Below are 25,352 nucleotides of genomic sequence, written 5' to 3'. Positions count from 1 at the left end.
CCCCCCTGGCTACACCCTCCTTTCAGGGAGCTGTAGAGAGTGATGAGGTCTCCTCTGAGCCTCCTCTTCTCCAGGCTGAACAGCCCCAGCTCCCTCAGCCTCTCCTCACAGGACTTCTGCTCGAGTCCCTTCACCAGCCAAGTTGACCTCCTTTGGACCCGCTCCAGGACCTCAATCTCCTTCCTGAACTGAGAGGCCCAGAACTGGACACAGTACTCGAGGTGTGGCCTCACCAGCGCTGAGTACAGGGGCAGAATCCTTTCCCTGGACCTACTGGCCACACTGTTCCTGATACAGGCCAGGATGCCATTGGCCTTCTTGGCTACCTGGGCAGACTGCTGGCTCATGTTCAGAATCTTAATATGGAATCTTATGGAATATTATTTATCTTATTTATCTTATTATGGAATTTATCTATCCTTATTTATCTTTATTTTTATTTATTTATTTATATTTACTTATCTTATTACGGAATCTTATTTGCTGTTAGGACAAATGACAGACTACACAAAATATGTTAGAGATGCCCTAGACACACCTGACCTCCACAGAAGGATGAACCACAGCATTCCTTTCAGATTAGGTACTTCTGCAGCCGTCCCCAAGACTGTTACCTGTCACTCTGTCGACAAGCAGGAACTTCTCCCCTTGCCCTTCCTGAAAGAAAAGCTGCCTCTTTGACACCAGAAACACGGCAAAGAAATGCATTTCCACCACGCACCCAACTCCCGGTTCCTGTCAGTCTCAGTAACGCGCTCGGTACCATTCATTCATTGCCCGCACCGCGCACACGCCATGGGGGGAAGCAAGCGGGGGCTGACTCCTTTCCAGGCGCCGGCGGCTCCGGAGCTGGCAGAGGGAGGCAGCGGTGCTGGGACCCGCCCGGTACGTCCTGCCGGTTCGGCTCACATCCCTCTTCCTGGTGTACACGGACAGAGTCCCTTCGCAGCTCCGCAGCACCTGTGGGCGAGCCTGTACCACCTCCTCCGCTTCCGAGAAGGCGTGACGGGGCGGGCAGGCAGAACCGAAAGCTCCTCCCGACATCTCGGGGCCGGGCAGGGCTGCTTCGGCGGGACTGTCACGGCGCACCCTCACGCTGCCGGTACCTCCCGAGGGAGGCGGCGGGACGGAGAAGAGCCCACAGCCACGGTAAGGCACCGCGGAGAGGGAGAGAAGGGGTAGGAGAGGGGACTGGGCTGCCCGCGGCAAAACTGAAAGCGTCCCGCAAACCCCATCCATGTTGCGACTGCGCCAGTGCCGCAGGGTCTGGGTTCCCGTCCCGGAGGGGCTGCCGGGGCAGGGGCCGGGCTGGGCCGGCGGGATGACGGGCCGCAGTGGCCCGGCATCCCGCCGTCTCCGCCCCTCGCCTGCCGTCGGCCGCCATGGGAAGGGTCTCCTGGCCTCTGAAGAGCTCCCGGGGCGCCGCGACGGGAAGCTGCGGGGTAGGGAGCGGTGCGTGTGCGGGGAAAGGCGGCCTCGGCGGCAGGAAGCTGCCGGGACGAGAAGGACGAGGCGGAGAAGAAACGTGTCAGGCCGGCTAACGAGGAACTAGGCCAGAGAAAGCCCGCGTTGGTGCTTCCCGGTCGCAAGTCTCCTGCCGAGGCCAGGGCGAGCAGATGCCCGGGGCGCCGCGGCTGCTAGCCGGGTTGCGGGCCCGGTACCGACTGATGCCTTTCTCTGACAGCCACAGCTGTACAAGCTGCGTCTGCCGGGACAGCCTATTCCCTTTCCTATACAAGAGTAAGCGTTCGTGACCACTTCTGTCCCAAAACAGAACGGACTCTGACACAGTTGTACCAGTGCAAGCCACGGCGCAGGCCCTTCCCCTATCTCCTCTCCACCTTTCCACCCCTCTAGTCCTGTGAAACACCTTTGCTTGGCTCCTCCTCACATTCTCATGGGATCCAACTTGCTACTGATCTGTCACGAGTATTTTCTTTGCTATTTCCAAAATAAAAGAAAACAAAACAAACAAGCAAAAAAAACCCCAAAACGTAAATTATTTCTCAGTGAAGAGACACAGATGCTGAAAAACCTTAGCAGAAGGGAAAGGTTTAGACAGAGTGGGCTATGAGAGTTACAACAATTTTGTCTTCAGCTGCAGGGACTCCTCCATGTATGTCCTGCTGCCTATATCAGTGATACCAGCTTTGATTCCTGCCCGGTAGTCTCATCCATTCCCGACAAGTGACCTCAAGTTTTGGTGCTTGCAAACTTGATTAAATTCTCTGATTATGCCTTGCTACACCTCTCAAGAACCCCTTCATTGCAGAATCATTAGACCAAAAGGGCTACAGTTACTGTGTTAATGTGCCCAGCAGTCCTTCTCAGCCATGCAGGCAATGGAAGAGCTGCCTCCATCAGTAACAATTTAGAGTGGTGCAAACCACTTTTGGATGGTGATCAGGGCCCATGCAACCTAATGACCAGGTCATGATTCTTGGGAGCTTATGGGCCTTGTAGGGGTCAGCAGGGAGAATATAACCATAGTATTAAAAAAAAAAAAAAAAAAAAAAAAATTGCCACAACCCTATTTATTACAATTTTATTCCTCTATAAAAAAGCTCAAACATATTACTGGGAGGCAAAAATCCCTCTCTTTCAAACAACCTGTGCTCAGAATTCTTGTAGTATGTGTTGTCACTTATTAAGTATGAACCCACCTTAACACAGATGTTCAGAATAGTATATTAGAAGAAAAAATGCTTTACCATCGACCAAGTACACAGATACGTGCTACCTCATAGAACACAAATTAACCCCTAGAGGCGTGTACAGCTCCTGAAAGGTCAGGCTAAACCAACTACATTTCTGTTCTTTTAACCACAGATACATAATGTCTGCTATTGGTGTAGCACAGGTACTCAGGATACATTTGAATCACCATGTATCTCAATGAAAAGCAGTAAGTTTGGAGTGGACTTGAGCCTTTGCGGTTCCCTGTGTCATTTCTGTGTCATCTGATATTTCTAGGTAACATCAGCCAGTACCTCATGTTGAATAGTTTACTGAAATCTGCAGTCTTTGCTTAAAAACCTGGCCAGATATTGACCCCCTTCCTACAAAATCTTAAGATTAAAGAACTTGTACTCAAAGCACTTTACTACTTAATAACAACAAAAACTAGTAGTATTCTAATAGTAGAGCATGCCCAAGAAGGAGGTTTCCTTCGCATCTTACGATAAAATTCCCTCAATCTAAATGTTACCCAGATCATTTCACCAACTATCTCATGAAGGTCTTGCATTATTGCAATTTGAGCCAGGGCTGATTTTAATCAGCTTATATGGTTCTATATAGTGCCCAAGACAGCAATAGCTTTAGAAATTCAGCATTCAAAAATATACATCTAATTTGTATTCACAAGAGCAGCACATGCAATTCTTACAAGAATAACTACTGCCTAGATTCATGATGACAGCATAGAACAACTACACTAGATGTGTGAGCGAACCAGTTCTTGAAATGGAGACCCCAGATAAAGAAGCAAGAAGTTAGTTCATGCCACATTAATGACTCACAGCCGAATTCAGGCATTTGTACCTGTGATGCTCACCCCATTTGCACAACAGTCAGTAGCACCACCTCAAGAAAGCCAGAGAACCATCACTGGAAACTTCCAGGGAGGTAAAAGCTTACCTATGAGACCAGCAGTGGATATTCTTGGCACTACTATGAGTAATTTGTTACCCAGCTGTTTAACTGTAAAGGAAAAAAGCCAAACCCAAAAAGGAATTAATCTCCTCCCCCCTAACAATTGTTAGGCACAGCTGAGCTTACCTTCTGACTGGTGTAATGTAGTAATGCAGCTATATCCTTAGTCCTCTGCCAGCAAAACAAAGACTACATCTTTTCAAAGTCAGGAAAGCTAAAGAAAAAGACTCCAAAGAAATCACTCTTATCCAAATATGGAGGGGATGTTCCCTGTCTAAGTAACAGCCCATAAAGCATACATACACTTGGAAGAGGAAACTTTAACTCTTGCTCTCTTGCTTTCCCTCTTTTATAGACACAACATTTTTTTTTTTTGGATTGTTTATTCTTCCCCAATTTAGCTTGTCAGGATTGAACCAACCAGAAGACTTACAAATCTACACAGAAACTCTTCTCTCAGACACCTACTTTCTAAAGACACTTTCACCACCTCCTTAGTTCCCAGGCTCCAGGCTGCAGTAATTAGACTACAGTTGATGTTCATAACAACATTAAGCAATATTTTCAATTTGATATTTGATGATAACAGGTGCACAGTAGTTTACAGGAATTAGCAGTCACTTGTTGATGTGAAAAAAAAACTGGGAATCCCTTTGTAACATTAGTTAGCACTCTTAATTACCCAAATGAGCCAATTTGTTGTTGTGGATATGGTGGCACTTTGAAATTGCAACATTCTCCCAGCTCTGATTATCTATGTCATAGTCACCCAAGACTGACATATGGCTATGACATAGTCACCAAGACGAATGGAAACTGAACAACTCTGCCAGTCACTTGGACTTTGTCTTTTCTCAGCACTCTTAACTTACCCAATGTAAGATGCTTAAAGTAAAAGTTCAATGAGGGAAAAAAATAGAGCTTGTGGCTTGCACTTGTGCTAGTAAAACAGCTTGTTGCAATGTGCTGAAGGTACCCACTGCCTTTAAGGTTTTACCTGCTGAGAGACATGTCGGGCAAGAGAGCATCACAGCTTTACCAAATGCTTAAAATTATTTTGGCATCCACTGGGGTTTGCTTATCTACCCATTTCATAAGATCCCACAATCTCTTTTTTTCTCTTAGTACAATTAGGAGTTACTACAAGCTTTCACAATGTCTTTGTTCCTCTTCTTTTTGAGGAGAAAGGAAGAAGTTGCCTTGTATGCTGACTAGAGTCCTCCTAGAACTTGTCTCCTTAAATTCAAACAGCTGTGAAAATAAGTTTCCCTTAGGCTATGTTCTTTGTTTCACCTTCCGGCAAAACCTTTTATTTTTTATTTATTTATTATTTAGTTTTAATTTCAAGCAAACCCTTTAGAGCTGGATTTGCAAAGGTGCCTAACAGGTAGCTTAAAGTTATAGAAGTATCTGGGCACCTGACAGGCCCATGTTCAGACAACTTAGAAAATGAGATGCCTATCAGAATCATTATGCCTTTGGGACTGTGGCCCCAGAGGTTGATTCTTCTGGGTTTCAGTTTTTACACGTCTGAAGTGTAGGGACAGTACTCATTTACTGAATATTGGATGGATAAAAACTTTAAAAGCACCTTGAAATCCTCAGGTGAAGAAATGGTTTTACATTGCCTTAATACAACTGCAATGGGTTGACAGGATAAATCATCGTGGTCTTTAGGACTGATCCTGTGGGAACCACAGCATCGCTGGCTTCAAGGTGAGGCCCTTTTCATAAGGATCACATGAGTATGTGCTTGTGTCCCATTCCTTACACAGATGCTCATTTAATGGAAAAGCTAAGTGCCTGATAGTGACATTTCTTTTTCCTCCACTATACTACAGGTCCAGAAGCACAAGAGTACTTGATTTTGTTTTACTTGCTAAGCTACAAAGACTGCAAATATGTCACTGGAAGACATTCACATGAACACCCAGGATTTACTTGAAAAAAAATACTTAGATGCTGGAGGATTTGGAACAATATCTTTGTGCTTTCACAAGAAACATGGATATGTAGTGTTAAAAAAAGTATACACAGGACCCAAGCGCACTGAGTAAGTTATGAATCTTCATTCTGATTTTTATCTTTCAGTTAGTCTAAGGAATCCACTAAGCTCTATGGAGATAAATAGAAATGAAGTGTAATAATTTCAGATCTGTAGATCCTGGAGATGCTGTATGTGGGGAAAATACTCTAAGACAATACAATACTTTTGTCCTGCAAACCTTCAATTTTTTCCTCATGAGCCAACTTTTTTGGTTTTACTGATAGCTCCAGTGAAGTTCCTATTTTCTGTTGCAAGTTCAGCTCCACTGTGAATTGCAAAGAATCAAGGGGACTCTTGCACACTTAAGGGATGCAGGACCTCAGTGGGCACAGGACATTTGCAAGCTTGCAGATCAGTTTGCAGTGCAGTTGTCCAACTGTAGATGTCTACTTGGAACACATGAGCTATCTGAAGAACCCCAGTTGCACATATTTAACACCAAGAATGTAACCCTCTGTCCCTTGAGAAAAAGTAGTGAGCCAAGCCCACTGATTAATTTAAAGATTGAATTAGCTGTTGATTTCAGTGGGTTCAGATCATATTGCAGCTCCACTACCTTAAAGCCATAACAATCCTGAAACTTCCACAAGTCATCCACTAGAGAGAGACAAAACCCCATGTTCTTGTAGTCTGGGTTATAATAAATTAGCTGAGTTTTTATTTTGCTGTGAAAAGCAAATTAAAAGATTATAGTAGTTTGCAAACTAGAGTGGCTTCTTGTGATGGACACAGTTAGCATGGAAAATCTAGCCTGGTTTATTCTGGGGTTTGTGTTTTTACTGTCTCATTACACAGGCTCATAAATTTGTTATTCCTTAAAGGTTTGAACCAAAAAGTCTTAAGCAAATTAATATCTTAGCCTAGTGCAAAATAAGCAGTCACTTTCTTCTCTAGTGCTATAGGAGCACAGGAGAAAGCAATTTTAAGTAACCAGGTAGGAAAGCATTATCAATCTCAAGATTTTCTTATATCCTTTTTGCTTGATAACTAGAACAGCAACAATATTAAAAAGAAAATGATTTAATATAGTGGATACCATCCTTTCTTAACACTCTTAGCAATCTCCCAGATGTGTGACAATTGATAAGTTGTACTGAGGCCCAGGTAAAGAGCTAGTCTTTTAATTCATCCTACCCCAGTTAACAGTTAGTAAATGATATCACTATGTAGTATGTGAGTAGATCCCATTTATTAAATCCATTTTGAATGTGATGATGAATACCATCCCTTTGGGAAAGAGACCTGTGTATTTTCCTGCACAGGGGGGTAGTAGAATGTGTCTTGGTCATCCTTGTCCAAAGGCTCTTTCAGCCATGCCCTGTCCTCATCCAATCCCAGTTCAGGGATTTGGACACTTTCTCAAGCAGGCCTAAATCAGACAGAGCAGACAGTCTCTGTGCAAGGCATTTGAGACCTGGGGAATATAACCTGGCATGAACAAAGGTGTATCAGTTTAAAAAAACATTGAAGGTATGATTCATCTTATGGTGGCTCTAGGGATGTTGACATTTTTGGCCATCATTTTGATTATGAGTTAACAGCATTTTGATCCCTGTGTTTTTTCTGGCCTGCCACCCAAGCTTAGTGCAATTTGTTTTACAGATATAATGCTTCCCTCCTTGAAGAAGGCAGGATTATGCAGCGGCTGCAGCATGACCGTGTGGTAAAACTACTAGGTATAATTTTGGAAGATGGAAACTACTCACTTGTGATGGAGTATGTGGACCGAGGGAACATGATGAAAGTACTACAGAAAGTGAGCAGTGAATTGCTTCAATCTTTGCCACTCTAGGGCTGATAAGATTCTTGAAAGGGACAGGATGTTACTGCTGTGTCCAAAGATGAAGTCTTTAGTTTCTCACTTTTCTTTCTGTATCTAAGGACCAGTGGCAGCTCTGCCTCCTCTAGAGATGGCAGGAGACAGACACAGGTTTTCTGCACATTGCAGAGGAGCAGACCACAGTTACAGGTTCAGAATTGCAGGAGTGTTTGTAGAGATATGTGGAGAATTTTCTGAAGAAAACTTCTGTAAATATGGAGTTACTTTAGAATGCCTTTAAAAAAAACCATCTAGATCTAAGAAAGACTTTGGCACTTTTTCAGCCTGGGTTGAATGGTATTCTGGGACTGAAAAAGAAAGTTTTTGAAAGACTGGTTTTGAATTTGATGGCTGTAGTAGCATTTTTTTGAATAAATGGTACTTTTGTTCTTTATTATAGCTCTCACTGCCTTTGTCAGTGAAAGGGCGCTTTGTGCTGGAGATCACAGAAGGAATGCTTTATCTGCATGAGCAAGGATTCGTACACAAAGATCTAAAACCAGAAAACATCCTTGTGGACACAGATTTCCACATTAAGGTACCTCTTAGAATGTAAATGGAGAAAGTTGGTGATTTTGGTTAAAGAACCCCGTTCAGGTGTGTTGGTTAGTACTCCTGATGGGTACATGAACTCCTTGTAGTCTAGTGAGCTAACACAGAGAGAGTCTTAGCAGTAGATGACTGAAGTATGATGACCTATACAACCTCTAAGCCTGAGATTTGTATTATCTTCCCCCATCTATGAAAAAAAAATAATAAACCATTAAGTGTATTTTTAATAATAATAATATTGTTAAGAATTAATTGAACTACAAATAACAAAACAGCTAGGATAAAAAACCAAACCTTAATGTGCAGAAATTGAAACCAAATAAAGTGTCTTATGGATTGTCTTTTGTCCTTTATTGCAGTAATTTCTCCTCCTGACTTTACCTCCTTTCCATTTTTTTCCTTCTTTTGCTGATTATCTTTTCCTCTTTTGTCTCCAACTTTTTTCCCTTAGTCATCATTTTAATTGACAACCAGCAGCTACAAAAATACAAAAAAACAAAAAAACCCAGCAGGTAACTACTTCAAAGAATGGTTCATAAGCCTGTTCTGAAGCCCATTTATTAACTGTACTGGGCTTTTGGATCAAGACATATAGATACAGAGCCTACTGCTGAATAAACCTGAGTAGGACTCGCAGCAGTTCTCATCAAATGTCTTGTCTCTAGTCAAGGTGAGTTGCTGAAATAATCACTCCATTACAATATGAAACTACAAAGTAAATTCCTGTGAAGAAAACTGTCATTTGATATTTCTCCCACATGGATTAGTGAAAAGTAGTTTAACAAGGCTAATATAGTAGCAAATTCTAGTGCAGTATGAGCACCCTAAAGAGTAATAAACTATATTGGTTTTGCCAAAAATAAAATTTAAAAAGCATCCTGATGTTTACCTAAATGTAAACTGGATGCTTTTTTGGGTTTCAACTTGCTTATAGGGTCAGGGCCAACTAGGCTACCATTAAGCTTTATGACAAACTGAACTGGAACCCAGAATCAAATTCAGAATCCGATCAGACTTAAACAGTTTGATCAATTTAAGGCAGCAGTATGGTTTATCTGCTTGAATGTGTCCAAGTCAGTTTTTATAAAGGAAAAGAGTTGTTTTAGGAAGCTGCAAACGTAGGAAGGTTTATATCATACCTTCCTCTTATCATGCTAGACCTTTCACTTGTAGACATGAACTTGGACTCCTACTTCCTCAGCAGTGTGTCACTTACATTTTCCTTTTTCTCTGAATACATCACCTCAAAATTTAGTTCTAATCTTCAGAAATTCAAGAGGAACAATAAACTAGTAGAGGCAACAAGAGAGAAAAGTGAGTTGGAAGTGAAGCAAGGTGTCACCTCAGGTTTTTTTCTGAAGTCTTTGCATTACACAACTCAGTTTTACAGTTGCCTCTGTCTAAGGCAGTCAGTCCAATTTTCTTCCATTGTTCCTCTCCTTTTGACCCTCTGGTCCTTTGTGTTAGTACTGATGGGAAACTGAACACCCAGCCTTGATTTAGGAAGCCAGTTACAGCAGATTACAGTTTCCCTGTTGGCAGTGCTACCCTTCTGTTGGGGAGCACTTGATTCAGCAATTCAAAATTGTCTTGCACTAGGTCTTCCCAGTGTCATGTAAGTGTCAGGGCTGAAACAGGAAAAGCAGAAAGAGCACATAGCAGGAGGCTGTGGAAGAAAGAGGGAAGGATTGCTTTCTTCACCATCAGCCATTACTCTAGCTGTAAAACTGCATCCTAAAGTTCCAGGAAGGTCACCTTCTCAAGCACACAGTATCCAAGTAACCCTGTTATTCCATACTCCCATGTCTCTATACCATACACATCACATCATTTTAAATCCTCTTCATCCCCCTTTCTGTAGGAAGATCTAAAGAAGTTGAGTTAAATGGAATCTAAATGGAAAGGACAATGACAAAGTTATCTGCCCATCTCATAAATTACTTCTGGATTTAAATCTTAGCTGCTTCTCATAGGAATCTTCTGTTCTGCCACAAGCACTGCAAGCAAATCTTGAATGTGATTGTCATTATAAGGAGACAAACTTTTTTCCCCATGTTGTGTTGTTTTTCTAAGTGAGGTCAAGTTAATAATGAAGGTTCAGCCTAATCCTTCCCAGTTGGCAGTGTTTGTTAGGAAAAATACCAACAAATACTTTGTTTTCCTTTCCTGTAGTTGCATTTCTTGCAGTGTTTAATTTTTAGATAACTTATTTCCAACTATTCATTACAAAACTGAGCACTGCAGGAAATACTTGCTTATCTCCTCTCCATCACAGCACTAGCTCTGATGTGTCTCATCTTTCAGATTGCAGATCTTGGTGTTGCCTCCTTTAAGAACTGGAGCAGGCTGACTCAAGAAGAGACTGCCCGACAACAACAAATTAAGAGCACTCGCCGGAACAATGCTGGGACTCTTTTATATATGGCCCCAGAGCATTTACGTTCTGTTAATGAAAAACCTGTGGAGAAATCAGATGTTTACAGCTTTGGCATAGTGATCTGGGCAATTTTTGCTAGCAAAGAACCATATGAACGTAAGTTACTTCCAGAAGGACAGTATCACAAAATTAAATTACAAATGTTAAGAATTTAAAGTTATAAAATTAAAATTAGTTGATCAAATCATCTGTGCCTAAGAATAGCACCTATTTGGCACCTCATGGGCATTGATATGCATTAGCTGCATCATTTCTAAGTGTGGACAAGAACATCTGAATTGCAATCTGGGAGTGAGCCCAATCTATTCACATGCATACAGTGTGGGCATAAACCTGTGCTTAGTGGCAGTAGTTAGACAGATTTTGAGGCAGACCAGGATGAAAACTTTGGGGAACACTATCTCCAGAGGCAAGCTAGTTATGTTCATTTTTTCTTTTAACAGAAATGGTCATACATTCAGCTACCACTTCTCAGCTGTGTAGTGAGAATTTCTCAATATGCAGCAATGTGTTCATGTAGAACAGACTGCGGAATTCTAGAGTAATGTGTTTATTATTTAGAATTGATTCTTTGCTAACTGAACAGCTAAATGTTGCCTAAATGGCCATCTTTGTGTTTGGACCCAATGCAGAGCGTAACTGAGGTTTAGATTCCAGAAAGCCAGGTCGGTCACCCTTACTCACACCAGGCATGTCTTACACATAAAAGTAAATCAATTAATCATAAAATAAACCCCTAGTTAGGCCAATGGATTCAAAATCACTTATGTGAAAGATTTGTAGCTGTAAATCAGGCATCTTCCTTTGAAATCTTCTACGTGCCCAGAAACACAGAGGGAGCTGCTCTACTATTTCTTTTACCTACAGAAAAGTAGCAAAGCTTATGAATTGGATCTAATAGGAAATTTTATTTTTCAGATGGTATAAATGAAGCCCAAATTTGCTTTGGCATCATGAATGGAAACAGACCAGACATAACAGAGATCACTACTAAATGTCCAGGGGAAATTATTGAATTAATGAAACAATGCTGGGAGCAAAATCCAGAGAAACGGCCAACTTTTGCAGGTAAGGCATTGCTTTGGGATTCTTCTTGTTACATGTCAGTCTATAGTCTGTAGCACAACAAAACAAACTTGATTCTATTAATCTGAAAATAAAAAAGTTTGCTTTGAAAATAGAACTATCAAATCACATTCCCAGTAAAGCCTGCTGCATGTACCGTGAATAAAACTGGGGTGTGGTCCAAGATTTACAGGTTTGAGACCTACTAGTCATGAAAAGAGTTAAGAATGTAATTTTTCTTCAGTGTAGTATAATCTCCTTGCTGAAATTTATAGAAAAGGGACATATCTTGAATATGGCTGAGAAAACACCCTATTGAAACTAATCCAGGAAGAAGACTAAGAGCATTCAAGAAATAAATCAAAATTCTATATCACTTCCTCTTTGTGCCTCAATATGTAGCGTGAACACAAAACAAAAAAAAACAAAAAAAAAAGGAAGAAAAAAACAACTTCCCCCATCAAACAAACAAAAAAAAGAAAAGCAAATAGAAAAACAATTCACAAGAAACACCCTACACGTAACAGAAAATGGATGTTTTGATTTAGATAGGGGTACCAGGAGCTTCATATACAACAGGCATATACTTAAATACTCAGAGAAAACTTGTACACCAGGAGGAAACCATCTATTTCTATGTTTAACCAGAGTAGTCTATTGCTAATGATTGATTTTATGCTTGTATTGGATCTTATCTTCCAGTTTTGCCATATGCAGAATACTGATTTTTACCATGTTAGTAGATTATTTCCATAAATCCATCTTTAGCAGAGACAAGATAGTTGTTTATCAGATAGCTGAATGCAGATGAATCTATCTTATTTCTTAAAATGCAGAACCCAATCTTTTGGCCAGTCAAGTCAGGATGCTTTCACATTACAGACATAGTTCTTATCCTGAAAAGCAATACAGTGATAACACCAAAATAATCCCTGGAAAACATCTCGTTCTTGTTACTATATTAAGGTTAAATGAACTATGTGAACAGATTCGAAATATGTGTATAGATTTCCTGTTTCTGACTGCATACAAGTCTTCGCTCTGTCCTTATGCATCAAGATTGCTAACAGTCAATTTTATTTTCCATTGAATTTAATTTCTTTTGTCTTTTTTTTTTTTCTCAGAAATTAGTCAAAGATACAAGCCATTTTACTATCAAGAGCTAGGAAAAAATATTGAAGATGATCTGGAGAGTTTAAAAGTGAGTAACTTTCTAAGCATACTGATGTATTAGTTCCCCACATTCCAGGTCCCCAACCTCAGGTATGGGCAGATTCTGCCTCTTTGAGACTGATAATATTTGACTGACGTGATTTCCTTCTGTGATAAAATTGCTGGATTTTTGAATGAGGGGAGAGCAATGCATGTGATTTTCTGTAACTTTAGGCAGATTTTAACACTATCTCCCAAAATATTCTTGGATACAAGTTTGGATGTCACTGACTGGAGGGGAAGACAGAAACAAGTTGGATGGTGAGTCTCAGTGGGCAGTGTTTAATAGGTCCTACTTCACCTGGGAGGCCACTAACAACTGTGCTACTGCAGGGGTCTGCTATACTGGGCCCTTCCCTGGTTTGCTCCTTTATCAGTGACTTTAAGGACTTGATGGAGCATACTCTCATGAGGCATGGAGGTGACACCAAACTAGAAGGACCAGTCAATACAGCCACAAGGGCAAGCCTGCACACTAGAGCAAAGGGGGAGACAAAAACCTTGTGAAAACCAAAAGGACAAATGCAATGTTCTGCACCTGCTATAACCAGTGACTCCAGTGCTGGCTGGAGCCTGCCTGGGTGGGAGCAACACTGCTGAGACAAACCTCAGGATGGTGTTGAGCAGGGAGTGACCTGGCCACCAGGAAGGCCACCATGATCCCAGGCTGTGTCACAGGCAGCAGATTTGCTCAGCACTTGTTAGTCCTGCCATGTGAGATGGGGCTGAGAGACCAGGGCTATTCCAGCCAAGACGTTTTGGTTTGGGGGGAAGATAAATAGTAGCAGCCTGCTCCTACGTATGAAGAGTTCATTAAGAAGATAAGTCCAAGCTCATCACAGTAGTGCAGGGTAAGAGGACAAAAGACAGCAGACATAAGTTGAAACAAGAAAGATTCAAACTGGATGCAAGAGAAAAATCTTTCCCCTGTGAGAACAACCAGGCAGTAGAGTTACCTAAGGAGGTTGTCCAGTCACTATAGAATCATAGTTGGAGGTTTTCAACATCCAGCTGCACAAAGCTTTGAGTGCAGCTCAAACCAACTCTAATCCCATTGGTGACCCTATTTTGAGCAGGGAGTGGAACTGAGGTCCCCTGAGGTCTGTTCCCACCTGAATAATACTCTTATTCTATGATAATATTTTGCAAGAGCTTCTGATACATCCAGAAAGTTTCACTCATGAAACAGAAGTGGAATATTCAGAAGTGGCAGAATCTGATTTAAAATAAGTATAAAAAAGTGTTAAAAGGAATCTGAATTCTTGGTAATTTTTGTTCCATGCTTACACAATGCCTAATGAGTCCCAGCCTGCTTGAAACTAGGAAGATATAACAACACGGAAAATTTTAAATCAGATGTTTTTTTCCTGAGTGCCCAGGCTGGTTTATCTTATTTTTCTGGCTGTATGTTTCTAAATTATGATTAAAATAATTACTTCCTGACTGAAAATAAGGGAATGAGAACTTCTTGAACAATTGGGCTTGTTATAGATCATTTTTCTTACCTATTTTATCAATTTACTCCACTTTAGTAGTACTGACAGTGAGAACTCCTGACATTAGGGATCTAACCTTTGCAGTAAAGCTCAGAAAAATGCATACCCAGTTATTTTAACTAAGAAAAGTAAAATTACTTCTTTTGCAAAACCTTTCATTTACAGTTCTCTTTAAAATGCGTCCTTTGGTCACCAAGTCTAAAATTGTGGAAATGAAAGTTTCTGGTTTAAAGAACATGTGATGTTTGTGAAGCACCAGTGACTCTTCAAAAAAACAATGAGTTTTGAAACTGATGAAACAAAGTTCCTGGACTGATTTGCCTGAACTCACTCACAATATGAAGGATATATATCTAATTAACAATAGCAACCTCAAGACAGGATCATGTCCAATTATTCTAGCTGTATTAGCTCTCTGCATATATATACACACCTCTCAAAGGACTATTTAGAAAATATGCCAGGAGTTTATTACTTTCTCAGGAAGGAAAACATGCATTCCAATCAGGGCACATAACGCAGCATTCAAGGGAAACCAACGTGGTGCACTACTAGTACAGCTTCAGTAGCAACAAGAGTTAGAGGATTTGGGCATAGTCTTCCTCCCACCCCCATTAACCACCTCCTGCCCCACACTGGCAATCATGGAACCAGAGTCTACAGCCTCTTAACTAAAAGGATCACAGAATCACAGACTGGCTGAGGTTTAAAGGCACCTCTGGAAGTTGTCTGGTGCACTCCCCCTGCTCATGCAGTTCAGTTTCTCAAGGAAAGTCTAAGAACCTAAGGTTGTGATGCACTTCAGAATGTCATCTTTTGCTTTCAGATGAAAGTAGATTTTGGGGGGAAGAGTTGATTGATTTTTCAGTTCAACAGTTGTTGATTTTTAACCTGTGAATGTACTTCTTTGGTTTAATTAAAAAAACCCAATACAAAATACTACTTCTAGAAATTATTTTGAGAGTAAGAATCACTGGAGGAAACTGAGAAATAAATTTTCCAGCTAATTTTTTTTTTCTTACAGTTAAGTCTGAATAGTGGGAAGACCAAAAGAACAGAAAAGGATTTTTTCATCCTTTAGTGAGGATTAGGGTTTACTGCAAGGAAATCATACTGCATCCTCCTGAGTATTTGCTCTGAACTCCCTGATCATAAAATACTCTTCATGAAAGTCAGTGTGGCCATACCGGAGTGCAAATCTTTTTCCTCATCTCTTCCCTGTTCGTGAATGTACTTACTAAATACAGATGCACAAAAAAGGACACAATGTTTGCTACCTTTACCTCAGCAGCATTCTCTCACTGAGATTGCAGAAGGTCTAGCTGTTAAGTACAAGACAGACAATCCAAAATGACTCTCTGGATTAAGCTCAGACTCATGTAAGGCAAGGGTACTGTTTTGTGAACTCAGAGTATTATATGCTGCAGGTGCACTGCAGTCCTTTCCCCCTTCACTGAATAAGAGATTTTGCAATGCAATGTGTATTTTCTGTCAGGCTGTGTGGGCTGTCTTCCCACAGACTGACAGAATCTGTTCATCCAGGTCAATTCACTGTGAAGCTGTGTGGTTTCTTATTCTGCAAGTCAAACATTTTGGTTAAACATTTGCATTCATCTTGACCATTTGTTCTTTTTTACTTGCAGACAATGGGGCCCGAGTCAAATGAACTGCTGAATAGCATGGAATCCCTTCAAATAGATGCTGTAGCAGAAGATACCAGTAATGGTCAATCAGGTAAGTCACTTACTAGCATATCAATAGTTTGTGTATTCTGCCAAAGATAAAGTTGCATATATGTACAAAGTAAGTAGTCTTACCACTGAGGGGTTATTATTAAGAGACTGTTCAGGACTTCAGAGAGAATTGTAACCACTGAAAAGATTAAATTTGTTTTCAGGCTCCTGAAAGTCATACTTACCATTTCAGATTCTCCATGATCTAAAGGGTGAACCCATTTCATTTTACACTCTCTGCCTTCCTCTCCCATGCCAAAAATTTTACTTAACATTAGGCTTTTTAATGGTCACTTTGATAATTATTTTGTTCTTTCTTCCCACCCTTGTAGTCACTAATATGTGATGGTATAGTTACAATTTGTAGTAGTGTATCTGGAATTATTTACCAAAGTTTCTTAATGGCAAAGGATATAGGATCATATCAGCAACAGTGTTTTACAAGAAACAGTATCTAATTAAGTAGAAAAAAGGTTGTGTTAAGTTTGCTCACACTATTTGAAAGACATTGTAGGAATAATATTAAACTGTAACATGCAACTAATTCATCTTCCCCAAGACTAGGTTTGCCATAACTTCTCCAGTAGAAATTATGGGCTTAGTAGGGCAGCCCCACTGCTATGTCTTTAAATTAGTATAATTACATTTTCTTAGCAGAAATAATCACATATAACTGCAGAAGATTACAGATGCTCCTGTGTTTTATATACAAAAGGATTTATTGTGAATCTGTGCTGCAGAGAGATACTATCCTGACAGCCTATCAAAAACTGTTTTCTTCAGTCAATGCATATTACTCCAGTAATGGTGGTGAACTACATCTCACAGAATCTGGTTGTGGATTTTAAGATTGCTTTGGAAAATTAATACCGTATGGTTTATGCTAATACTGAATTGCTAATAGCTGTCACTTTTGATAAGGTTGTTTCTGTATTAGCTTATTCCTCCCACTCCTTCTCTAGCAGTGGTAACAAAAGAAGCAGAGCAAGTCAGATTGATGGTGTAGTAATATACAGCCATCAAAAGAAACTAGCTTGGTCCTATCTAATATGGACTTAATCAGTGTAAATTGGGGGAAAGAAAAAAAAAGAAAATAAAGAAAAATGAAACAATTCTCTGGTATTATGTGAGCTAAATAGAAACACATACATACACTTTATTCCAATTTAACAGTGGCCTATAAAGTCCCTTGCTTTTGACAATGTACAATGTTTTCTAGACAACTGTGAAACTTTAAGAAAACAGTTGTAGTCCTATCCTTAAAAACACAAGAACAAGCAGATTTTTATATTTTTGTTTAGTCTTGTAATGCTGCAGTGTGATCCAGAACATAACTCAATCTAGTTCAGGACTGAAGTAGAGCTTTCTGTGACAGTGAGAATGATTTTGAAACATGTAGATGACACGGACTATTTCGTATAGTAGGCGTTACTTGTAAAAAATTATTCTTCAGGATTATGAAGAGTAAACTAGACAAAAACAATTAGTGACAAAATACCCAGACAAGATATTTTACATAATAATGTGCAAACATGAGTTTAATGACAAATTATTTATGCTGCATAAAGTAACAGCTGTTACAAGGGTGTTATTTTCCATCCTGTTACCTTTCAGTTTTACTCTGATTAAACTCCAGTTAATACTGATGAAGACACACTATTAAACCAGACCCTAGGAACTATTTGTTTCAGTGGTTGAGAACTTGATGCCAGTATAAGCAGAGTATGTAGTGAATTCCAGTACCACTTGATTAAGTCAGATTTTGACACCAAAAGCTTAGACAAGCCTGTACTTCCTAGAAAAAAAATCTATACTACTTCCCAGTAAGGGTATTTTATAAAATAAAACACAGCTTATGCTGGAAGTAGTGTTGTATTTTCACTTTTTATATATTACCATAATATTAAAGGTAGATAACTAGATTCTAGTGTCATCACAAGTTGCATATTTGCACTTCAATGTATTTCAAATATTTAATTTTCCTCCCTTTCAGATCAGCCTAATTCTCTACACAGCTCTCAAGGTCCCAGGACCAGTCAGATTAATGAAGCCTTGTTTGCTGCCGCTCCTGAGAACCAGCCTGTTGAGAGCTGTGAGACATCATTTTCATCTGCTGATAATCTGGAAAGAAAACTTCAGCATGAATACAACTACCATAAATATGGGAGCTGGATGGATAAAGCAGTTTCACCTGTAAGATACACCCCTGAAATGAGAGAAGAAGAAAGAAAACGAAGAGTTTCCAACGATCCATTTGCAAAATTTTCTCCTACTCCTCAATGGAGTGAACTGTATCCAAGAGCTGAAAAAACAGGAGCTAACGTAAATCCATATTTTTGGCCACAGCCAGCTGGAAAAGCACCAAAACTAGGGGATGTTGATTATTTTCATGGCTCAGACCCTAACAGTCTTCAAATAGGAAACACGGAGGGTCATTATAGATCATCTTCAGTCAGTGCCTTAAGCATAAGTAAACTTGCTGTACCTGAATCTGGCCCAAACCTGCAATCACAGACCAGTGTAAACTGGTACCCAAAGAGCACAGACAACGATACAGGTAAGATCCCTCCCCCCCAACACCTATGTTTCTGAAGACACACTTGTTCACTAAACATGAAGTGGCCAGGAATGTTTTGTAGTTTATGTAACAACAACCTGCTTATTGCTAACAGTGACCTGTGGGACAGCAAAGGTGAATTTACTCCATGAAGTTTCTTTGTTTAGTTGAAGTTGATCCAGGTCATGAAAACACTCTAGGTTTGACTCCATTATGTTGCTTTCAAGCTGCTAACTTGAAGTGAACCATCTCTAAAGCACCAGTGAAATAGAGGGTCATCAGACCCAGTGCCTAACTCTTCAGCTACTCAGCCAGCAGACAGAAGATACTACTACAGCAGCTGCCAAAACCAGGAGCTGCTACCAATCATTCTAGGAAAACAAAGGAAAACTTTTGACTCTCAAAAATGTAACATTCATACCGGTAGGTTCTGCTTGTGCAGAAACAACATTTGTAGCATTTCAGAATGTGGATGGGTATTTTTACCTTGATTTGCAGCCAAAGTAAGAGACTCCTGAGTTTAGGAAGCCAACAGGCAGCTAAGGCTCTTAATGGGTTTCTACCAGAGAGCTCTGGTGCTGACAGGCAGCTTCTGTCAGTATTTGCTATTGAGCTATGGAGTAGAAAGGTATGGATACAAAGAAGGAAGAGAGCACTGAGCATTGACAAGAAGTATAAATAAATGGGAACTAAAGGCAATAAATGGGAACTAAAGGCCTATTAAATAACTTTAGAAACCAGAGGTAACACATACATCAGCCTGCTCCTACTAAATATTGGATATTTTTAGTGTGGCATTGTTTTCCAGCTCATGTCACAAGGAAATCAAGGATGCCTAGCTGTTTACAGGCAGAATGCCATAAAGGTGTTACTCTGCTAAATTATTTATGCAGGGGCTGTGATTAGTTGTTTATGTGAGTTTATTTCCTAAAATGAATCTGAGAGCTGCTACATCAGAAAGCAGAGATTAGATGTGTCAACATCACTGATAAAGTAAAATCTTGTGCTTGAAAGAAAAAAAGGACATTTATTAAAGGGAGGCCACATGCGTTAGTGTGGCAGGTATCAGGCTGAGATGCAGAAGAGCTGCACTCCAGCTCTTCCATTGAATTGTCAGGTAACTGTAACCCAGTCACTCTTACTGCCCCATCATGAATTGCAGAGCTCATTTGTGGGCATCCAAATTGATTAATGTCCTGGGCACAAACTTACATTTCTGCCTGACACTGCTGCCACCAGCAAAGATACACTGGCATCCCATGTCTTTTCTACATCTAGTCTACAGTCTGCTGATACAATCTGCAGTTGTCTCAGCAGTAAGCAGTAGGTGCTGACTTGGAAGTTTGGAGTTTTTCCAATTTGAATCCCAGATCCGAGGCAGCTCAGTCAATACCTGTGGTGCACTGCGACCCCACACTGCCATCCACTAGGCAGGTATTTATGCAGTCTCATGGAAGCCCACTGCCCTCACCAGGATCCACGTGTGGTTAAGGCTGTTAGTCACTGAGGAAAACCATCAGGTCATTGCTAGAATTACTCAAGGAGATACAATCCTGTTAAAAACTTCTCATCTCTTTGTATTTAAGAGCACAAGCTATGTACTCATACTGCTACGGATACAACACTCATTTTTATTTGTATAATGCTTTTGACATGGTTTGGTTTTCCCTGGGTTTTTTAGGTAGCAAGGAGTCCACTTCTTTCACAAGGGCAACTTTTGCCTATTGTCCTACTGCACCCAACGTAAGCACAGGTAAGTGCTGTAGCCTTCATCTGTCCTGACAGCCAACAGGCTGTGCCTTGCACCCTGGCCAGCAAAGCACAAAAACTGGAAATAACTTGTTATTGCTTAATACCTCTAAGCACAGCTGAAAGTTAACAGTATTGGTATGTAAAACTAGTTTATGTCTCTAGCAGGACCTGTACATACTGTTAAAAGTGTACTTGGTGGATCAAGGACAACAGGTTTTACACAAAAGAGCTTTTACAAACATGAAGACATTATAAGATCCCCTGTAAACCTAAACCAGTTATTTTCTTAGATTAGAAGTCAAGTTGCTGTGACTTGACCCAGCTCCAGAATCACACATGCATTTGGGGCACCTGTCCTTCCTTTCTCTGGATTTGTAATGCAAAGCTCTAGCTGCAGGCTTTGTGCTGATCAGCATTCCTTGGGGCACAGGTGTCTACAGTTCAACTCTGTTAAACTCCTGAAATTCTGTCCTGTCCTTCAGGACCTGTTAATATTTGCTCCTTTTAAGTCGTGTTGCTGTGGTAATCTGAACCCTCTAATTAACCCTTTCAAGGCTTGTCCAATTTGTAAGTGGTTTACAACTGCAAAGAAAACTTGAAACAGCAGGTTTCTGTCTTCTTGACTATACATCTTTTAGAGTCCTTAGATGATGACCCAAACATGATAAGCAAGCAGAGTGTAGAGGCTTGGGAAAGGAAATTTAAAGAACAGTAACTTTTACAGTTAAAATGGACAAATCATTTGTACCTCTTGTGCTAGATTAATTTTGTGACCAGAAAATAGCAGACACCTGAAATTTTTCTTTTTTTTAGTTAAAAATCTGAAGATATTTCCTTCAGCTCAAAAATGGAAGGATGCAAAAATCCTACTATTTTGAGACATAAAATCCATTCCTTTTGTGTATTTCAATTTTAGACCCATTATTTACCATTTAAACTGGAGTTAGAACATTCAGTGATTGACTATCCAAACAGAGTTCAGAAAACATTGTCAAGAGAAAACTGCTACCACCTAAGATGACTGGAATAGTCAATTTCATGTTATGTATGAAAATGGGACAAGTGTGTAAGCAAAAGATACCAAATTAGGTGTTTAAATTATCACATACAGCAAACTACAGATGCAAACACAGGTGTACACAATTTAGCTGTGCAATCGGTGCAAATACCTGTTAACTTGTTGCTGAGGATTCAAGCCTTAAAATAAGGGAACAGGGGGTTTTTTGTGAGGATATCTCAGAAAACATTCTACTCTTGCGTGAGAACCAAAAGTACAGAATACTGGGGGAAAAAAAAAACATACCAAAAAACCACAAAACAAGTAAAGATAAATGTTGGTGAAACAAACACTGAGCAAGTAGTTCATCGTGAAAATAGGTAAGACTGAAGAATATACTCCTAGGTAGCGAGGATGATAAACACTGTCAATCAGAGAGGTGACTTCAAGACAGCATAGTATAGCATGGTGTATAGAAACCTTATGAGCAACTAGAAATTATTTTCTGTAGTCTCACAGAACTTTGAATTCATAACTGTAAGCCTGAACCTTACATCTATGAAAAGTAAATCTGGGAGACAGAAGAAAGGCTTCAACATTTAAGCAAAAAGCACTTTCAAGTAATCTCCTGAAACCATTTGCCAACAAAAGCAAAGCTGCTTCTACACATCCCTAAAGCACAGGGAACACTATTTACAGTCTTGTAGCTACCAACACTAAGGTTTGGTTCTGGCACTTTTTCATAGCACCAACTTGGATGGGCTTTCACTCAAGTACATTTATGTCACACTGCATAATGAAAATATGCTCACAGTTGCCAGTAAGTGGCCATTTATACATTAAATACAGTATAACCATTTAATCACTTCCCTGATTAGCAAAGCCTTCTGCCTCCTTATATTACTTTTTGACATTTCGAACCATATACCATATTGTAAAATTCTATGAATTGCCCTCATACAGATGATTCCATCAAGTACAACATAAGTAACAGTTCTGGAATTCAAATTGGATCCTACAATCACATGAAGGTTGAAGACAACAGTCCACACATCAGCACTTCTCCTGTTGTGACAGATGAAACTTACGCGATTTATGAAGCAACAGGTATATTTGGTAAGAGAAATATCTCCCTACTCTTCATGTATTCTCTCCATTTATTTATCTGGTACAGCTTTCTCCCTCTGATACCTAAGAAAAATGTTTGAGCCACTTTCTACTACACACTTAAGAGTGGATGAAACAAAACAAGAAGGGTTTGTGCTAATAACTGTTCTCTCATACTACATGCCTCATATTTCCTGTAGTTTCATGACCTCTTCAACACTGACAAGCTTGGGGCCACAACTACTTCATTTAGGTAGAAATTGGAATATTTCGTAATGTTATTTATTTTCATAGGCCAATACTCAACTAAACTATCCATGTGTATTCCTAAGTAAACAAATTAATAGCGTCCCAAAACTAAAACCTATCATACAGGCAACATTCAGCTGTGCACAGACTCCAGGAGCTTTTCAATTTTGCAGAGTTAAGTGACAAACTATGATGGCTTCAAATCAAAAAGCAAGTCCAGGAACTGATCTTTGAATATACATTTACAGACTGAGAATATCTTTTCTGGCATGGCTGGGTAAAGCTGCCTCTATGGAACCCACTTCTGACTCTTATCACTACAAATCTGTCTCCAGATATTACCAATGAATAGTTGGGGAGGACAAGTGAGGGAGTATAAGGAGCAGAAGAAACATTGAAAAATGCCTTTTTTTTTTTTTTCACTCTCCTTTTTGCAGATGATACTACTGTCTTGACTGAGAAACATCTGAATCTAGTGAGAGATATGTTGGCTAAACAGTGGAAGCACTGTGCTCGTAAATTGGGCTTCTGTGATCCTGAGATTGATGAAATTGATCACGACTATGAACGGGATGGTCTAAAAGAAAAAGTTTACCAAATGCTGCTTAAGTGGGTAATGAGGGAAGGCTCCAAAGGTGCTACTGTTGGAAAGCTTGCCAAAGCTCTCTTTGGCTGCCGAAGACTGGATCTCCTTACGAGCTTGATGCAAATCAATGAGGAGTAAGTTGACAGAAGAGAGAAAAAATGAGTGTATTTTTTTTTTTCTGAAGACCTTACAAAAACAAGTAATAATTCTGAACAAACTTTCTGGAATTCTTTTTGGAATACATTTTTCCTGCCAAGCAGTTTTCAGTGAATACCTACAGCAAATCAAAATGTGTATGTCAAGATAATTAGTCTTTCAGAAGAAAAAATAAGATAAGCACCTTTCTTCTGATAAAATGAGTGAAGATAATAACAACCAAATGCAATAGTAATATCAGTTCAGGAAGACTGTGTCATACAGAGTTTCTAGATAGTATCTCGAAACATGTTGGTATCCTTGTTCAGTTCTGTAGAAACACATGACATTTCAGCAAAGCTAATGTATCAGTAAAAATATGTCAAAGACCAACTCAGTCCTTGAAGAACTTGGACATAAAATAAAATCAACTCATACATTTTGCCAGAAGTGCCAATATTACAAGGGTAATATCCCAGATTTCTCTATGTCAATATGATATTTTTAAATTCTTTTTATAATGTTGATTAAATACAGATGCCCATAGTGGGTGAATAAAAGCAAAAACTATTTTGGGCTTTGCAATTCTATAAAGCATTAAATACTCTTCTTTCACACAAATATTGCGTTAGATTTTTACATTGCTTGATAGAAAAATTTTACATTATGGGTTTCTCATCTGCTATATGAAACAGTGACAAAAAAAAGAAGAATACAATCATTATGCCATCCAAAGTAAAAACTTAGGAATACAAGAGCTTTGGGAAGGGGAAGGTGCCATTCTACCACATGATAGAAGACTCATTCTCCTACTCATTCTAGAGACTCAGAGCATTACTAGTTTCTGAATCTCTTAGAGTGCATTTATACTGGTAAACCTGTCTTGGAATGTTCCAGGGTGCTGAGGTTAACTGGTATGCCATAGACTTCCAAAATACTGTTCAAGAGATGCTTCATGGCACTGAGGCTGTGTCAGGGAATGCTGGAACAGCTCTGTAGTGTAGGTGATAGTTCTCCAAGTACATAGAAATGTTCATTGCCACTCTGATTTACTAGTATTGACGTAATCTCAGTGTGCAAGATCTAGGAGAGAAGAATTACTGAACTGTAAATTTTTATGCCCTAAGAATAATTATGTCAACCTCTTCTTATGAAGGATGACACCTCCTACTTCCATCAAATCTATAAATATATCCAGCAGATGTTTTAGACCAGCTAATTCTTTATGCTAGAGAAAAAGCATCAAGTGTTCATTAGATTTTGGTTATTGTAAAAAAAGGTAACATTTAGTAGAAGTGTAGTTAGAATAGACGTCTGCTCTTTGATACAGCAACCTTTTACTAGAAGCAAAATGAAACTGGAATCATAGCTATCATCATATGTGTCTTCTTTAAGCCTAATTAGCACAAGGCAATAGTGGAAATGGCCCCAGAGAGAGAGAGCTTAGGGAAATCAACACAAAGAGTGTGTGATCGAATGAGATAGTGGAGCATTTATGTGTTTAATTTTAGTGTATGCTAAAACCAATACTTACTTACAATCCAAGCTAGCCTCAATTTAAAGGAATCAGTATATAGCATAGTAATATTACACTTTGAATTCCTCAGAATGTATCACACTGCATTCTTGTTTTGATTTGCCAACATGCTCAATTTTCCATAAAATCTAGAGTATAGTAGACAGGTAAAAGACATTATCAAGAATGATGAGAGAGAGATAGAGAAATACCCGGGGTGGGGCAGTCTCCTCCTCTGTGACAGTCCACAGAGAGTTACCACCACTAGCTACTATATTACTTCATGAAACAGGCTCCTGAACAGGTCTGCAAAGTCAGTTTGTGTTCCAGTAAGGTTGGTTCCTCCATTTTGCTACATCAATTCCCTATCCCCCATTTGCTTTTAAGTCTCACATACCTATAGTCTTTACATAACATGCAGTTTTTCTCTCATAAGAT

At 39.7% G+C, this 25,352-nt stretch overlaps 1 protein-coding gene across 2 annotated transcripts; it reads left to right on the top strand.

Annotated features, from left to right (window-relative positions):
- The first annotated feature begins 1,071 nt into the window (after window positions 1–1,071).
- RIPK1 (receptor interacting serine/threonine kinase 1) lies at window positions 1,072–23,961 on the top strand. 2 transcript variants are annotated; one of them, XM_030445615.1, is made up of 12 exons: window positions 1,072–1,149; window positions 5,496–5,707; window positions 7,304–7,457; window positions 7,921–8,058; window positions 10,377–10,605; window positions 11,428–11,577; window positions 12,699–12,775; window positions 15,926–16,016; window positions 18,009–18,572; window positions 20,254–20,325; window positions 22,285–22,437; window positions 23,115–23,961. In XM_030445615.1, the coding sequence occupies exons 2-12, from the start codon at window positions 5,556–5,558 to the stop codon at window positions 23,399–23,401; spliced, it is 2,067 nt and encodes a 688-aa protein (XP_030301475.1). In that variant the 5' UTR covers window positions 1,072–1,149; window positions 5,496–5,555; the 3' UTR covers window positions 23,402–23,961. The 2 variants fall into 2 exon arrangements, with proteins under 2 accessions (XP_030301475.1, XP_030301476.1); XM_030445616.1 differs by lacking the exon at window positions 7,921–8,058.
- The last annotated feature ends 1,391 nt before the right edge of the window (window positions 23,962–25,352 follow it).

The sequence above is a fragment of the Calypte anna genome, chromosome 2 (assembly GCF_003957555.1).
Source record: "Calypte anna isolate BGI_N300 chromosome 2, bCalAnn1_v1.p, whole genome shotgun sequence".
In the NCBI taxonomy this organism is placed as follows: Eukaryota; Metazoa; Chordata; class Aves; order Apodiformes; family Trochilidae; genus Calypte; species Calypte anna.
The sequence above is the reverse complement of the archived record's forward strand: the minus strand, read 5'-3'. Positions and strand labels throughout refer to the sequence as shown.

Excerpts from the sequence above, each read along its gene's own strand:
- RIPK1 (XM_030445615.1), top strand. The coding sequence starts at position 5,556 with ATGTCACTGGAAGACATTCACATGAACACCCAGGATTTACTTGAAAAA. Across the intron at positions 5,708-7,303 it reads ACAGGACCCAAGCGCACTGA|ATATAATGCTTCCCTCCTTG; the intron begins GTAAGTTATGAA and ends TTTGTTTTACAG. Across the intron at positions 11,578-12,698 it reads GAAACGGCCAACTTTTGCAG|AAATTAGTCAAAGATACAAG; the intron begins GTAAGGCATTGC and ends TTTTTTTCTCAG.